Consider the following 19,051-nt stretch of genomic DNA (forward strand, 5'->3'; position numbering starts at 1 on the left):
TGAAATAATTGGTTCAAAGCATAAATTGTACGTCTGATGGAAGAAAGGCGATAGATACTTACTCCAATGCATATCATCTACCATGAAGTATGAGGAAAACAATGTTAGGGTTGGAGTGGTTCTGCTGAGGCAACAGGAGATATTTGCAAAATAGATGGAAAATAATGGACCAGTACAAGTACCATTAGATACTGATCCACCAAAGTATACCCAGTGGTTTGCGTATTATTGGTAAGGAATTCTACTATCAAGAAGATAATGACCCTAAACACTCACCCAACCTATGCAGAAATTACATAGCTTAGAAAGAAGCTGTTGCAGTCATTTAACCGATCTCAATCCACTTGAGCACATCTGGAATTTGACAGATCAAAATCTTGACAAATCAAAAGTTACTTCCAAAGAAATTTTACGTAATTGTATTGAAGACATTTGGAATAAAATCTCAAAGGACACTTTGATTAAATATATTGTAAGAACGCTTGAAAGATTGTCTGCAGGGGAGATACACAGCATATTGACTGTTTGCTGAACCCAAGCACTTCCACTGAGTTTCTTTTGTACTGGATACGAAAATTAATATAATTTTGATGTTTTTCCTGTGATTTACTTTCAGAAGCCTTAAATCAGATTTCTTTATTTTGTTCTAACACTTTTAAAAGAAAGCTTTACAGATATACAAATGATAAGGGTTGGATTTAAGTTTTAAAATAATTTTAGTTTGGCTTAGAGGATGAGACAACCGAGATGAGCCTAAAGGTCTCTTGTTGTTCCTAAACGTTATGTTGTTATGTTTGTTCAGTACTGTTCTATAATAAAAATGCACTTGGTTGTTTATTTTATACAGCATATAGAAAAGGACGGTATTGCTCTTAAATACTGAGGATTTAGCATATTATTGATGTTTTTAAATGCAAATTAATATAGTGATAAGAGAATCACTAATGGATTTCAAAACCGCGCTTCTGGTATTAAATTAAGATTGAATTATCTTGCTTATTATGAACCAGCATATTAAGGAAGTTTTGCTACTATTTTGTATTTTGAATTTTTTATCTATGACAAAACTGTTTGTCCCTACCTATAATTTTCAGTCGGTGTAAATAAAGTCAGTCAGCAACAACCTACTATCCATAATCAGTACTAAGGATTGACTGTCAATCTTATAACGTTCCCAGAGCTTAAAAATTTGTCACTGGGTCAACCCGCGTCGTTATGACGTGAAACAATGGTGACAATAAGTACTTCTAAAATAGGGTTTGCTATTAAAAGACATGAAATAGTAATTATAGTACAACTAAGACACGGATATTTGATACGAATGCTGAAACAAAAAGAATTAAAGAAACACAGACATCTGATTATAAGATAATAAAAATAAAACCATAATATAATTCTGTTTTTGAAATTTGCTCAAAGCTACTCGAGAGCTATTTGCGCTACCCGTCCTTATTTTAGTAGTGTAAGACTAGAGGGAAAACAGATAGTCATCACCACCCACCGCCAACTCTTGGGCTACTCTTTTACCAACAAATAGTGGGATTGACCGTAACATTATAACGCCCCCACAGCTGGGAGGGCGAGCATGTTTAGCACGACTCGGGCGCGAACCCGCGACCCTCGGATTACGAGTCGCGCGTATTACGCGCTTGGCCATGTCGGGCCAATAAAAATTATATTTTGGTAATTATTTTATGAGTTTCATATGCTCTCAGCTCCTCGGAAAGTTAAATCTCACTCAACTTTTTGTACAATGGGTTTTATAATAGTTTTAATTCTCTAAGTATAATTCTCATACATAAAAACACACAAATGTAAATAAAATATTTAATTTAAAATAATTTAAGTGTAAAAGAATGTTAACTTTTTAATTGATAGGTGTCCAAGTTTTTATTTGTGTGGCGGCAAGGTTGTATGAAAAGTGTGAATATAAATATTAAATATTTAAAATGTATTTAAAGTAATTATTGAAAAACAAAAGTATACATTTTATGACCATTGTATTTATGCTTCGGTTTAGCAGAAGAAAAGTTAAATCTTCTGTGTTACGGTGCTTCTTTCATTTTTTAAACAATCAGCAGGAATTGCCACTATATCATGTTAATTTAAGCCTGAAAACTAATGACAATTTGGAGCGTGACTGACTGAGTAAGTTAATTTGGGGTCTACACTTTATTATAGTTACTTTATAGAACGAAGTTTTATAGTTGAAGAAGAATAACATTAACAGATCCATGCACTTAAGAAAAGGCATGTTAGCAAGTACTATTAACTCGACTGTGGTGGTAAATTAAAACCAGTGTTTAACCTTTTTCACTGACCCGTTTGAGAATCTAATTTGAAAGCTATGAATCCCTTCCCCAGAAAAAATCACATAAATACATACACAGAAAATAATGGAGGAATAAAATAAATATTTTTTGCCCCAGTTTACTGACTCCTTGAAGCCCTTTCATGGACCACCAGTTAACTGTTATGAACCTTCGATTTAAACAATGGTAGAGGCTGTGATATTAGTAAAATAGGAAACATAATTGACAGAAAACATATATAAGAGGTATAAAATATTAATGTTTTAACATCTAAAAATAGTTGTCACTACTGTAGTGTTGGAAGTGTTAGAAATAAAATTGATGGATTCAAAGCAGTTGTGGAAACTGAGGATTTTGATATTATGGGTATCACTGGGATTTGGTTGGATTTGAACAATTTTTATCACATTTTTCTTTTGAAATACCAGGTTATGGATTATTTAGTAGAGATAGAGTATTGGAAAAGGGGAGGAATAACTATAAGGAAGGAGTGAATTTCACCTTGTTGAGTTAGAACATATTAAGAAAATAGCACTGGGTTTGAGTGTTTGTGGATTTAAAGGGAAAGCCTTTTAACTATAATTTGTTATAGACCACTAATTCAGAATATGGAATTTTATGAGAAATTATTTAATGAAACAGAATGATAGCTGAAAAAAGATATTACTATGGGATATTTTAATTTCAAGGATATTAATTGGAAATACTTTTCAGTTTGACAGTGAGGGGATAGGTTTTTTGAAAATTGTTCAGAACACTACAAGAGTGTTAAAGCACTTATATATTAACAGATGTTTCAATATAGAATACAGGAGATAAATATGAATGACAATTATAAACAATGTTGAAAGTGATGTCCGTTGTCATTAATACAGGTCTGGATCCTTCTTATTTTGTTTCTAAACACTGCTATCAGTAGCTGGCTTAAAATGGACTGAATGAATGCTGTTATTGCTGCTTTCAAAGCTGCACAGTGACTTTCTGAACACCCTGTATTAGATTTAATATTAGTATCTGATGTGAACATGATAAAAGTTGAGTTTGGTGAGTGCTTAAGTACAAGTGACCATTGCATTATTAGGTTGGGGTTTTACTTCATGTAGAATTTAAGAAAAGAGTACCCCAATTACAAATATCAGAAAAATCCATTTTGATAGAAAGAGACATGATCTGGCTTCTGTAGTTCATGAAGAGTTGGGAGATCTTGAATATGTGTGGGAAGCATTTAGGAAAAAAAAAAAATGCTTACAGAACATGCATATTCACAACAGAAAACAATAGGGCAATGAATCAGAATAAACCAGTGTGGTTTAGTAAAGGTTTAAGAGGTTGTGTGAGGGATAAACATAATGCATTCATGAAATTTAAAATTACTGAAAATAGTAAGAACTTACAGGACTAAGAAATCAAGAGAGTTGGTTAAAAAGAAAATTAAAAGGGCAAGTAATACATGTGAATGAGGGTTGGCTCAAACAGTGGATAAGGAATTCTTTAGAAATATGATGGACAAGCAAAACATGAAGATGGGGGTTGGGCCTCTTAAAAAATTATAGCAAAAGGCTGAACTAAGAAGGTTATGAGGTGGTAATCTTATTACATTATATGAGTTCTTCAGTTGTTACAAAGAAATATACAGGTATTATGCTTTAGCTAGAACACTTGATGTTTGGGGAATATATTGATGTAAAAGATATTTTAAGTTCTGAAATTGTAAGAAAAAATTGGGAAACCTAAGAATTGATAAAACCTCTGGACCACACAACTTTTATCTGAGAAGTTTAAAGAAACTTAGATATTTTTATGTGTGAATACTAGCTAACATTTGTTTATAGGTCATTGAGTCATGGAAGAGTATTAAAAGATTAGAAGTTGGTTAATAGTAGTTCAATATTTAAAGGAGGTGATGAACATTGTCCAGGCAATTATAGGCCATTTAATCTTACATCAGTAGTTGGAAAGGTTTTGAAAGGATGATTTAAGATGTATTGCAGAATCACTTAAAGCAGTTTGATATAGTGTCAGAGAGCCAGCATGGCTTCAGTAAGGGAAAATCTTTAATTATGATAAGAAACCCACTTGAAGTAAAAATGTATTCTCAAGAAGGTTGATATGGGTGTTGAAACTTTGATTAAAATAAAGTACAGGTGACCTAAGGACGTTGAAAGGTTGTTTTGTACTTTGGTTAAACAAGACTTTTCCTTTAATTAAAATAATCTTCTGGTCTAATTTGAGGATGTAACTGAGAGGGTTGATGAAAGAAGAATTTTGAATTTGGTTCACTTGATTTTCAGAAAGCATTTGATAAGGTACCTCGTAAAAGACTTGTTACAAAAATTAAGTCTGTGGATGTGAGGAAAATGTTATTAAGTTTGATAGAAAACTATCATGAGTGTAGAAAGCACAGAATAGTAATAAGTAGCTTCAGGTCTGACTGTGTGATAGTTACAACTGGTGTGCTTCTGGGCTCTGTGTTGGGTCCTCTGCTGTTTATGACTGGTATTAATGATATGGACTCTGGAATGACTAATAAAAATTTACAGATAACTTTAAGATTTTTGGGTTGGGTAACTGTACCAAAGATGCTGCAGACTTACAGAAAGATAATTTGATGCATTGAGTCATAACATGACAGATAATGTGTCTCCGAATGGCTGATATGAGTATTAGCACTGTTATTGATAAGGAGAGAACAACACTTTGACCTTCCTGAGTCACCTTCAGGTCAACAAAGAGAGTTTGCAACTGATTGTTACCGGACACATCATAGGGACGAGAGTATAAATGGTATGGAATTGTAGGAGGCATTGCAGTTGGATGTTAGGTTATTAATTAGTAAAGGAATAAAGGTGTTCCATTCTGAGATGCATTTTTATTTCAAGTGGATTTCACATCATCATGAATAACAGATAATGTTTATTCATAATTAAGGTGATGCATGTAGATTTTCATAATTCCAATTTAAAAACTGTGGTTGAAGGAAAAGATGTTGTTGTGATCACAAAATCACTTAAGTCATTTAAATAGTGTATTGTAGCCAGCAGTAAGGCTGATAGGATTTTGGGTAGCATCCATAGTAATATTGAATATAAGACAAGAGATATTGTTTCATTGTATAAATCATTCATACGGCCTTATTTAGAATACTGTACACACTTTAGGGCTCCATTCCTTAACAAAAATATTTAATTGTTGGAGAAGGTTCAGAGAAATGCTGTTAGGATAATATACTCTTCAGAAAAAAGAAATGCAAAAGGGATATTTTTGTTATTTTAAAGAGAAATATATGTAATAACGTTACAAGCTCAGAGTATGTGATGTAACACGTTAAGGCACTGATTGTCAGACCAAAATGACAATAAAAGTTTTGCACTTTGAAAACGGAGGAAAACATCGGATTTTTTGCCAAAACGCATGTGTGTCCAATAAATTTGTTTGAGAGATCTGCATGTTCTGCAAGTGCAACATGTGCAAAATCCCTATAAAAGTGACAGGTTCTCGGTTTCCATAGCTCAGTGTTAAGCGACCGACATGCAATACAGTTACGCCAATACTGACTGAAGCACAACACAACAATGCAATTGGTCGCTTGGAAGCAGGCGAATCTCGATCAGATGTTACCAGAGCTGTGAATGTCCACCCAAGCACCATCACAAGGCTATGGAATCGTCACCAACAACATGGATCAACTTGTGACTGTCCACGATCTGGCAGATCTCATGTGACCACGCCCGCACAAGATCGCAACATCCGGTTACGTCGCCTTCGGGACAGGACCACCACTGCGACGTCTACTGCCTCAACCATACCAGGGCTGCGTAGGATTTTCGATCAGACCGTATGCAACCGTCTATGAGATTCTTAGGCCCCATGTGCAACCCATTATGGTGAACGTCAACGACGTTTTTCAACATGACAACGCCCCTCCTCACACAGCCCGACTCACCACTGTCTTCTTGAGACACCACAACATCAATGTTCTTCCCTGGCCCTCCAGATCACCAGATTTAAACCCCATCGAACATCTTTGGGACGAGTTGGACCGACTTCTGCAATGGCGACAGACTCTACCTCAGCTTGCAGCAGCTTTGCAGGCTGAGTGGACAGCCATTCCACAGGATGTGATTCATCATCTCATTGCTTCCATGAGCAGGAGATGCCAAGCAGTTATTGATGCTTACAGGGGGGATACTTGTTATTGACGTTGAGTGACGTTAAACTTCACCTAGTGAGCATGGACTTTGCCTTTGCAGACTTTGGATGTTCAGCAGTTAATGTGCAAAGTTTCACACATGTCATACAGAACTACCTGGAATAAACTTGTTGACAATGTGTCTCGTATTTTGCCTTTTGTGTTTCTTTTTTTGAAGAGTATATATTGGATGTGGATTGTTCTGTGAGGAGAAAATCTCAAAATTTATTTCTCTGGATAGGAGAAAGGTGAAGGAGATTTGATTAAGGTGTTTAACATTATTAAGGGTGTCAGCAATATAGATCTATCAAAGGTTTTTGTGTATAACAGTGAAAACAATAAGGTAAGCAGTCATAAGTTAAAATTTTGGCAGTACTGGAGATGTTTGCAGTTTAGACAGTATTACTTTCCAAGAGGGTGGTTAGTGTTTGGAATGAGCCTATGAAAGAAATGATGTAAAAATACATGATTAAATACCATAAATTTATACTGACAGATAAGTTGGAATATGTAAAGAACAGTGGAAAAGTTAGGAAATCCAAAAATAGTGAATGAGATACATTTGACATATAATGTTAAGTTAGGGTTTGGGTTCTAAACAAATTCTAATGGCAAGGTTTTCATTGAAAAGCTCAACATAATCTAGGTTTCAAATGTTCTTTTTTTTTTTTTTTATGTTTTTATAAAGGAAAGATAAGTATTCTCAATTCTGAACATTTTATGGGAAGTTTTGGAATTGATTTCAAACATATAGACGTTAATCTCTTGGTATGCAAGTCTCATGTTCAAGAGATTTTGTGTTTTTAAACTCTCACTGTTTTTGACCAAACTACAAGTTGTTATTTATATGATACACTCTACTAAACTAGGTTATCATCTGTATCATGTATTCTGCCAACTGTAGGCTGTTATCCTTATCATGCATTGACAGAATATTGTACCAAGCTGTATGTTTTCAGGCATGTCATATATTTACAAGATATTCTGAGTTATGACTTTTGCTTGAGAAAACATATTTATGCCTATGTTAAGCTACCTGGGTTTATTCATCATAACAACCCTTTTTATAATAGGTGAAACATGCTTCTCCTAAATTAAGAGCCCTTTGTTTTTTCTGCAAATGTTTGTAGTTTATTATTTTTAAAACTGAACTTTATTAATTTAAGAATATGTAATCATTTAATTTTTTTTAATATCCATTTTCTTTATTTTTATAGAAATAATTACAAAATCAAATTAGTGAAACATGGAAGAGAAAAATACAGAACAACTTTCAGAGCTTTCTGGCTTCAAGATTGACAGGTAAGTAGAAGAAAATAAGATTTTGTGTATTATATTTCAGTGTTTTTCAGGTGTGTTTTGAATAATTTTTAATAGCAGAGAAGGCTAAACTAACACCAGTGAAGATAATTGTAAGAAATGTTGGTTACTAATTAGGATAAAACATTTACATTTTTAATGCTTAAGTGCTTCATTAAATGTTACTACAGTGATTATTGATAAATGAATATATTGTTAAAATGAATGCAAGATCTGTTGAAAGATGCTTATCAGATGATTTAATAAAGTAAAGATTTGTTTTGTAGTCAACATTCATAATGTTTAGGGACAACAAGGGACCTGTTGGTTCATCTTGGCTGTTTCATCTTCTAAACTAGACTAAAAATATTAAATAAATAATTTTATAAATAAAAATCTTAAAGCTAGGCCCTTATCATTCATGCAGTTATCAAGTTAAACTTGCTTAAATATACCTCTACAACATCCAACGCCCAGTCGGTCTGTTAGAAAAATAAAACATTCTTAGTGGAAGATAACTCCAACCTTGCCAAAATTCTCACCAGTAAGTATGGAAAAATGTGATGTATCATCATAATCAATTCCCTTTACAATCCTAAACACCTCAACCAGTTCCTTTACAATCCTAAACACCTTTACCTTTACATCCTAAACACCTCAACCAGTTCCCTTTACACTCTTAAACACCTCAACCAGTTCCTTTACAAAACACCTCAACCAGTTCCTTTACAATCTTAAACACCTCAACCAGTTCCACCTTAACAAGTTCCCTTTACAATCTTAAACACCTCAACCAGTTCCAGTTCCCACCTCAACCAGTTCCTTTACACCTCAACACCTCAACCAGTTACAAATCTTAAACACCTCAACCAGTTACCTTCTCAATCTCTCTCTCTCTCATTTTTTTTTCAAGGGAAAACAATATCAAAGATCTTGATCTATACTCATATGACATGCCCTCCATTCTAGGCACTAGTGATCCTCCTTTACAACAGTTTAAAGGTGAGGAGCCCAAAGTTGAATACAGTACTCCAAATGTGGCCTACCCAGTAATCTATACAATGAAATTATAACCTCTTTTTACTTCAATATTTTGAAAACCTAAAATCCTATTTCTCTTACCACAAACAACAATACATTGCTTTGATGGTTTAAGAGACTATTACATCAGTATCCCTCACCTTTATTACATGGTTAAGGTTATTCTAATTTGAATTATAATTCAAGTTATGATAACCCACATGCACTATCTTGCACTTATTATAATTTAAAACCAATGCCATTTATTTGTCCAATTCACTAAATTCATTTCACATTTCAAAATCAGCAGTATTCTCTTTACAGTTAGCAATGCCAAAGATTTTAAAGTTATAAGTAAAAATAAGTAATTCAATGACCATTTCTCCATCTATGTAATTTGATGTAAGTCAAAAAGAGCAAAGGTTCTAAGATTGAGCCCTGAGGTAACATGTTTGTGACATTAATCCAGTTTGTCTAAATTCCATTTGTAACAACCTTCTGCCTTTTTTTGTGCTGCTGCTCTCCTATCGAATTTGTGCACTTCTCCCTCACATGTATAAAGATAGTTTTTACAAGTATTTTATTTGGCATCTTGTCAGATGCTTACTAAAAATTCAGATATATCCAAATCTACATGCTTACATTCATCTACAAAAACAAATTTTTTTCAAAGAATGTTTGAAAATATTTAGAATTGTACTGCATAGTCAATATTAAAGGAAAATCTTGTCCTAAATATCACAGACTAGTTAGTCTTACATCAGTTGTGGGAAATATTTTGGAATGTCTGATAAAAGATGGTTTGCAAAGTCATTTAACAATTTTTATTACCTCTCTTGAAAAGAGGAAGGAAGTTAGGTAGCTTCCAATCCATTGACATCTACCCATTATTCAAGAATTTACAAAAGAAATAGTTGCAGTGGCTTACATGGTCAATCCCTAACCTTTTTCGAAACCCTTGAGGAAATATCATATAGTCTAAAAGCCTTATCATTCATTTGTCTTATTTATTTCTTGTTAATGAGTTCAGAATTAATGCAGTTATCTTCTTTGAACTTGTTTCTATCTCTCAACTATTCAAGATGATGAACTCTGCTCAAAAGTTGATTAATTAAAAACTAAAGGAAAAGTTGAATAACTTGGTCATCTCATAATCATCAAATACAAGCTTTCCTATATAATTCCTCAAGATAACCCATTTGTGACATTAATCCAGTTTGGCTGACCTCTATTTGTAACAACTTTCTGCTTTCTTCCATCTCGCCACTCTTCTATATAATTTGTTCACTTATCTCACACACCTATAGAGAGAGTTTTCCCAACCATTTTATGTGGCATTTTGTCAAATGCTTTCTGAAAATCCAGATATAACAAATCTACACTCTTTCCTCAAGAGGTGATTCAAAACTTTGTCCCAGCAGGCCATTGAAGCTGTGATTATCTTTCTCTTGTTTATTTATTCCAAATTGTGTGTTGTTTCCAAGAGAACCAGATACTGGCAGCCTATCATAAATTTGTCCTGCCTCAAACAATTTCTCCATCTCCCAGGTTTTACTATGGATTCATTTGTAACCCTCAGGTGGGCGTTTTCTTCAGGTTTATGGGCGATCAAGATGGACATTGTGAATGCTTACTTACATATTCCAGTTGGTTGGCAATTGCAACCATATCTTTGGGGTGAGATATTAGTTTTGTATCTAACTTTTGGGTTTGCAACAGTCTCATATGTTTTTGTCAGGTGGTGTGAGCTTTTGCTCATCATCTCCATGTTTCGGGATGTGTTTTTATTATTATATGGATAACTGGTTGCTGTTTGCTTGTTTCAAACAGGAGTTTGCCCATCATACCCTTCAGCTGTTCTGGGAGGCAGCTCTAGTGAGTTGGTTAATCAAATTGGAGAAGTCTCTCTTTCAACCTACCCAGTATCTGATATATTTGGGTGTTTTTTCAACACACATCCCAGTCCGACTTTGACTTTATTTAATGGAGCTATCAATTTACCATGTTCTTATTGCTCCATTTTTTACAGCTTTTAAGGATCTATCTTTGGGGATGTGGTCTTGCATGGGCTCATATTACCTTTTCTTATACCATAGTCAGTAATCTGTACTGATGGTTTGACAGGACCCACACTTTGGAAGGTATCCAGGCTTTCTCCTCCTCGTTTGGGGTTACATTTTTTCCTGGATGTTTCCTTTTGGGAATGGAGGTGTAGGTCAATCAGCATGAACCTTCTGGGGGTTGGTTTGTGGCCAAGAAGCTTTATTGTGTCAATACTCTGAAGCATCCAGCTGTACATTGATCATTTTCTCCATCTTGCCAGCCATCATCTGGTAATAATTCATGCTGACAATTCCACGGTTGTTGCTTATCTCAATCATCAAAATGACACCTATTCTTGATCTATTTATTTTCATATGTTAGGTCTTTTCTGGACCCATACTCAAGATATCTTTATCATTGCCTCTCATGTTCCAGGTGATTTCAATCGTTTTGTGGGTCATCATCCTTTTTCAGATAAAACCTCTTCAGTGGAGCAGCCTCTTTGTTTTTTGTTTTATGTTAACCTTCCCTTCATTGAAAGTTTATCACTGTAAAAGAAATGTTTTCCTGGTGAGGAGTTTTCACCTAATTGTATTACTGTTCCTCATATTTATAAGTCTCTTCCTTGGCTTTTCAATTGGGGATCCTCTGTCTCTTCAATTTTTGGTTATTGAGCAGCTTTATCTCACACCTTTTGTTTTTCTAAATACTGTAGTATTTACTTCTACACTCTCCCTGTTGATATATTCATTTTGGATTCATCATATTTTATGATGGGCTGTCCTTCTGGACTGGGATATTAATGTGATTCTTTATTTTGTCACTTTGCCACCATTCAAACCACTTTTAACTTTTCCCTTGAGACTTATTTCCTTCTACAATTAGCCTTTGGGGATCAGTAATCTTATTTATTAGCCATTTGTAAAAACTACACTGACAAACACAACACCAACATCATTTATAAAATACAATGTGATAACTGCCACAACTTCTATGTTGGAGAAACAAGTAGATAAATGGAAACCAGATTCAAAGAACACAAAAAGTCACCTTCACATCTTTTTTGAACACTGCAAGTCAAATGCAACATAATCATAGAAAACACCCAAATATTAAATAAAGAAACAAACATAGACTAATGCAAAATTAAAGAAGCTCTACTTGTACAACAAGTCAAGCCCAAAATAAACCAATACAAAGGAACACATTTATACCTATATTAATAAATATATCCAACATCTAAGCACACCCTCTACATTCCTTCACTGAGTTACACAACCCGCTTCAAACATGTGGTCAGCTATCGGTCAGTTACCTCTTTCTTTCTTTGTGAATCTGATGATGACCGAATAAGGTCGAAACGTTGTTCGCTCCTCTACGTAAAAAATTTTCTCAACCCAAACGAGTCGTTTTACATATATATTTTCTCTACAAGTGGGTTTTCTGCAGTTATGTGCAGTGAGATCCTTGAGGGTTTTTTTTTTTTTTTTTTCCCACACGGAAGCATTTAGAGGTGTTAGACAATGGCTTTTTTATTCATTAGAACTCTTCAGTTTCTTGGGATGCATCCCCAATTATCTTGGTGTAGTGGGCACATACATTGATCTATACTGCTTATTCTGGCTTTTCTTTGTCACATTTTTTGACCATTGGGTATTTGTTGAATTGCCCCCTGGGGGACATTGTGTAGGCTGGTATGTAGATGCCACCAAATACTACTATCTCACATTATTTGGATGATCCTGTTCTGTGACAAGTGTTCCTCAGTCAAGTGTGCTGTTTCTAAGCTAATTCCACCATAGCAAGCACTAACACAAATTACTTTGTCTAGATTGTAGCAGCCTCTGTAGAAATACCATAAGACCATTTAAAAACTGACTGTATGATATTATTGTATTATGCTGAACTGTCATGAGTAAAGCATAAGAGGATCTTGCCTGTCATAGTTGATTTTTGGATTGAATAAACTAGGGTTGGTTTGTTTTTAAAAATTTAGAACACTTGGCTCCATATTGCATTGTTTCCAGAGCACTGTTTTTAAGGGCTCCCAGATTCTACTAGTGGAGCTAGGGAATCCTTATCATACCTAGTTTTCAGTCATTGGGATGGTTATTGGACAGAGGCTTTCTTCCAGAGTGTTTGAGTGAATCCCCCCACTCTATGGAAAAGAGGGTGAAGTTTAAAAGCCCTCTTACCCAGGTTCCTGGAAGTATTTTCCTAGATGTCAATAAGAGAGGCACCAGCCTATGTGGGAGCCTACTTTAGTATTGATTAAAATTTAGTACCTGGCTATCAGGTTGGGTTGAGCATGACTTTTTGTCTTGATCAATATTGGTTTAGTACTTTGTTCATGGAAGAGGGACTATTATTTCCTTGTAATTCCCTTTGCAATGTGGTCCCATCTTAGGTCCTTGTTTGATCAGTTTGTTCCATGACGTCCTTCCCATAATTCCAAGAGTAAGTGGAATTTACTTCGCTCACATGGTTGTGGAGTGAGGATGAGTGTTCCTGATTCCAGACCTTATGAGTTCTGTTGTCTTAGGTTGAGTAAATCATACAAGGTTGCTTCATTTCAAACCTGGAGTGTTTTGAAATTCTTTAGGTTTTGCAGAAGGTTTGTCCACTTCATGCTTTGATTGTGATAGGTTGGAACATAGCATTCTATGGCTGCAGGTTAGAAACCATTCATAAATGTGTGTGTGCATGCATATGTATATAAATATCTACTATCTGGTTGAGCCCTGGCTAGTAGTGATGAAAAAACATAAAATTCGACCCACAGTAAATGAGTTAAGTTCTGGGTGAAGAACATACTTGTTCTGGATGTAGTATGGTTTTTCCACTTTGGTGTCAATGCTCTGTTAATACATACATGATCTATGCAGAAGCTTTCTGTATGGATAATGCCCTCACTGGCATGTCCATCTTATTAGTGTGGGATTCCAGTTGTAATCTGAGAAGTGGTATGTGTTGAAAGTTAATTTCTCAAATTGAAAATGTAAATTCAATAATAGTTAACTGTACTCTCACTTCTTCTGCCCTTCCTCCCCCACTAAGAGCTGGTGTTTGAGACGGCATATTGGGCCAGTCTTGAAAAGGTAATAACATTATTGGAAGAAGTTGGTTATGATAGTGGGTGAATTGACACTGGTAGAAATTGACATGAGACAGATATCACCAAGTGGATTTAAATGGGAAGTGAAGAACGGAGCAAGCAACAAATAGCTGTAGTGTGAGTTTAGATAAGTAGTATTGGAAATACATTTTCAGTTTAAGGAAATATAAACTTAAGCTTTGATTACAACTCTGAACCATATGCAGAAAATAATCTAAAAATGTTGCCTGGAGCCATGGGATTAACCAATTGAAGTTACCTATCAAATACACCAGCCCAACTTAAGTAAAACCTCTCAGTTAAATCATCATATTAAGAGAAACAGAATCATGAAACCTAATCTTTAATAAATTAACTTTATCAAATAGATACTTGCAGTGAGTTTATGATTGTACATATAATGTATCTATGTGGATTTTGTACTGATAATTTGTTTAGCAAAACTAAATCCAACACAGTTATAGGTTCAACATCAGATCTTGAGATTTTTTTATTTCTTGTGTATATTCATCATAAACATTGCTGAATATATCTTGTTTAATATCTAGACATATTTTTTATATTTTTAGTTCAAAAGGAGAAGATAGCACAGGTGTGCAGGTTGTAAAATATCGAAAGATGTTGAATAAATTAATAGTAACAATATTTACTGACATCAAGAAAGGTAAGACTTTAAAATAACCATACATATATTAATATATAATATTATGTGTTTAAAATGGAATTTTATTGTACAAAGTAACATTTTTATAATTAAGTACTTCAATTGGTAGTTGTAGAATAATTCCATGTAAATAGAAACAATATTGACACACCAACATTACTGATTTGTCTTAAAAGCCAGCTGTATTTGGAGGAAAAATTTCACGAATGTGAATTTAATGTTCTTGATTAGACACATGGTATTTTGCATAAGATATTATAAAGTTGTTCAATTTAATTAATTCATGTAGGAGTTTAATATAAAATATTGCTTCATTGATGTCAGTACAGAATTGTGGTAGTAAATGTAATGATCATTGTTGTGAGATCTGGTAATTTGTCTAGTCAAGGAAGAAAGAAGTTTTAACTCATTCTTTTTAAATAAATTTCAAACAATAAAAATAGATTGAATTGTTAAATTGTCTTCAAAGAGCTTTTTGTTCATGAGTATGGAGATTCAGCATTACAAAGTGGAAATGTTCAGGTACACTCTGGCTGTCACAAGAAGTTGAAAAGTTTCACTGCCATTGCAATTTTCCACACAATTACACCACTTCTAGTATATGTACTGTCAGAAAAACACATCTAAGGCAATTATCTCTCTTTATGTGTTTCATAATTTTATTCTAACATTAATATAAGACAGATAAAATGTTGCACATCAGACTGTGTCATCTGTTTCAAGTCATTTCTCGTCCAGAATTGTGTTTTAAGCATAAAGTTTTTGTATTTTTTTATTTGTATAAACAGTTTTCGATGGGTAACTGTTTGTTGTAATGCCTTTTTGCATGGTATAGTTGGACATAATGAAATTTTAGCTTTTGTTGAAGAACTTGACAGTTGTATACAGTCTGTATTAATTTACCTGCTTGTTTGTTTGTCTTATCTTTCAGCCAGTGGTGGAAATTTTTTTTTTTACAAATTTTCATAATCTCAGGTGATAGGTGTCTGTGGAAACCCAAAGAAAATGGTTTCTGAGTGTGATGATTCTTATAAGTCAGCACCTACTACCATGCAGTGTTGAATGTCATATCAGAAAGATTTTTATTCTTGTTTCCTGAAGATTTTTCTTCAAGAATGATCCTGATACGACATTTATAGGGATAAGCAATTGCCTGCAATTCACATTTGTTTTACAGTTGTAGATAAATAGTTTCTCAAATGTATGTGTATATGTTTATGGAGACCTTTATGAAGTGATTACTTAGTACATAAAGTTGTCACAATTATGTAAAGTTCATATCATCCAACCCACTTGAACTATATATATTTTTCCACATTTTTAATATATTTGTTAAAGAAGAATATACAAGATACTTAGAAGCTGATTAATAGCTGTCTTGATACTTTTTTACCCTGAAACAAATTCAAGTATGAATGTTGCTTTTGACATGTGACAGCTTTTACCACAACTGATGTAATCAGACTTAACTATTCATTTACTATTTTGTTTTTCATTTCTACTTTTTCTTTCTTCTTAGTGAACAGAATCAACTTTAAGTTTAGAATAATAGTGCTTATAACATTTAGAGGTTTTACTAAACTTTAAAATAAAAAAGTTATGGTTATAAAACCATCCTAGACTTAACAGTGTACTTTTGTATTTAGAAACATGTTGTATATTCACAATTACAGCCACTTGTGTGTTGATTTAAAGCTTCTAAAATTGTAAAAAAGGATTTTATTATGCCTATTTTATTAGGTTGTTTTAGCATTTAGTTTCAGTGGTATGAATTCATATGCATCATAATTTGGCTATTATTAATTACTTTGATTGGATCTGTCAAGATTTTAAAGTATATTCATAAATCTAATTATGTTTTTCAAACTCTGACATTAGATACAAAACATTTGAAATGTGTAATACACAATTTAAAACTAGGCTTTTGGATAGTATGACAATTTTGAGATCAGTTACAAGTTAGTTTTGATATAGGTGTGTAGGAACAAATTAAGAAGAATGTTCAAGTCTGTCTTTTATCTGAGTTTCAGGGTCAATCAAACCTGAATAGTGAAATATTATATTCATACTTAATATTTCAGATTTGTTTTCAAGAACAGTAGGAAACATATAGATGTATTGCAATCAGTTGAACTCTCAGTTTTGCATGTCTTTTGAAAATCTTTTTATCTTGTAAGATGGTGCCCCTGAGAGTACATCATAAATATTTTGTACAGTTTTCGTCTTCAACATAGATGCAGCTCTCGAAGAAACTTACTTGTAGGTGTTTTGCATTTTATGCAACCTAGTACATTGTTTAGGGACCAACTATTGAGTTCAGAGGACTTCAGTGAAATCCACCATACTTCCAGTGCTTGTTGTTGTATTCTTTATGATCACTTAACACTGATGTATTTCAATAGTCTTATTACATGTCATTTGATATTTTCCATTTTCTGCTTTCTCACATCAGGTGATACGAGAGTTCTAGCTTAAAAGTTATGATAGAGGGCATTTCTTATATATATATGTTTAAATTTTTAATACAAATTGAAATTCAGATAAATTCTTACCTCTATCAGAGCCTCCTCCTGTGTGAAAGATTTGTACCACATCCCTTGTACACAGGAAATATCTGTCATACTATTCTTTCCTGGATCTCAATTCTCTCATACATGCTTTCACACTAGAGCTGAGTGATTACTTGTATTTGATAATTAATCAATCGAGAGCTTCATTAATCAGTTACATTTAAAACATTTTTGGCAGTAGTGGAACAGAAAAAAATGTTTTGTTGTGGGATCTGAGAGCCAGATTTTGTGACAATATTTTGATTACTTGAATAGGTAAAATAACTGGAAACAATAATTTTAATTAGATTATTATTTTCCTGATAACTGATATAATTGAAATTTCTATTAATTGATTGGTGGAATAATAAAACATGGTAATTATTGGAAACAGTAATATTGAATTTCACTTGTTAATCAGTAGAGGATTATGAGAAAAAGGTCAAGAAACATAAATAGGTCAGTAACTTTGTAGTTCATCAGGAGACTAGTTAAAATGTTTTGCAGAAGTATTTATTTAAAGACTATTTTCAAATTATGTTAACTTTATAAGTTCCTTTGTAAGTTGTTTTGTTGAATGTTATTTCTTCATACATCTTGAAAAAATAGTACCTTCTCAAAATTTTATTATTCTTACTACATAAAAAGTGAGATTTAAAACTGTTAGAAATAGTAGCTCATTGACAGTTTAGTTATATATTAGATTTTTTTTTATTGTGATTTCCATCAGGATAAATTTTATGACAACTGCCTATATTACTTCAGTTCTGAAGGGCACATTTTAAATTAATTTGTTTTCAGTCATTCTATTAAAATGTTTGAAGTTATTTTTATCAGAAGTATTTTAACTATTTTTACACCTCCAGTGTCATAATAAACTATAAATTTCAATTAAGAAGCACATAATATGAAGAACTTATTACATGTTTGTGTAATTTTTCAACTTTTACAGCTTGGAAGTTCTAAACCTGTTAAGATTGCTTTGTCAGAATACACTCTGTGTGGGTGAAGCAGAAAAAACTTTGGTAAACAAATATGTTAATTTTTTTGTATCTCTGTGGATCAGTTGTATATTTTAATTTACAGTTGCCGAAGATCTGGAAAAGCAAGCTCCAGTGTCTCCAACTCTTTTAACATGTGTTGATAATTGTAGAGAAGAATTTCCTCACATTTTTGTCATGGAAAGACTGAGAAATAAATACCAGGATTGTATGGAAACTGATGTTGGAGATATAAACCTGAATGTGACAGCTCTTTCTAGTGATAATCAAAGTATTCTAGCTTCAGGTAGGTTGTTCACTTGGAAAGCACTCTTAAGATATGCTTTAGAAATTATTCTTTGATTGAATATATTGAAGTAACTTAATGGTTTCATTGCAGTTAGTCTCCTGTATATATATCCTGATATTTTCAGTATTAATCGTATCCATCTCTGAATATCTTATGTTTTTACAAGGATAAATTAATCTCATGTTTTGAAATTTCTGTGATAATTAATCCAAAATTTCATACAAAATAAAATTTTAAATGACATAATATGGTTTCAAGTATATTTGTCTGGATAGAATAACTGAAAATAATTCCATATTACTTACCATTAGTTTTGTATTGACCTCCTCCATCAAATTTGTGATGTTCAATTATATTTGTTAAAATTCCTGCATTCACTAACACAGTTTGTCAGAATATAAGTAACAAACCAGTAAACTTTGTTACTTGTTTTTAGTTATTAACTGAAATAGTTGAAAAACTGTATTTTTCAAGTTCATTGCACAAAAATGCAAAATTGTCTTTTTTTGCCACTGATTTCTAATAAAGCTTCCTTTCTTTATATGTAAAGTTTTAAAACTTCACTGCTGC

At 33.2% G+C, this 19,051-nt stretch overlaps 1 protein-coding gene across 5 annotated transcripts in view; it reads left to right on the top strand.

Moving 5' to 3' along the window:
- LOC143243224 (uncharacterized) overlaps positions 1-19,051 on the top strand; it is a 71,444-nt gene that overhangs the window by 4,421 nt on the left and 47,972 nt on the right. For 3 of the 5 annotated variants that reach the window (XR_013024237.1, XM_076487063.1, XM_076487065.1), the window contains exons 1-4: positions 1,818-2,148; positions 7,719-7,803; positions 14,548-14,642; positions 18,278-18,478. Coding sequence is in view for 4 of the 5 variants with exons in the window: in XM_076487063.1 (XP_076343178.1) it covers positions 7,748-7,803; positions 14,548-14,642; positions 18,278-18,478 (352 nt within the window). In the remaining variant the exon portion in view is untranslated. Of the gene's footprint in view, positions 1-1,817; positions 2,149-7,718; positions 7,804-14,547; positions 14,643-18,277; positions 18,479-19,051 lie in introns of those variants that run through there. The other 2 variants (XM_076487066.1, XM_076487064.1) reach the window with 2 other exon arrangements.

Source organism: Tachypleus tridentatus, unplaced genomic scaffold, assembly GCF_004210375.1.
Source record: "Tachypleus tridentatus isolate NWPU-2018 unplaced genomic scaffold, ASM421037v1 Hic_cluster_2, whole genome shotgun sequence".
Lineage (NCBI taxonomy): Eukaryota > Metazoa > Arthropoda > Merostomata > Xiphosura > Limulidae > Tachypleus > Tachypleus tridentatus.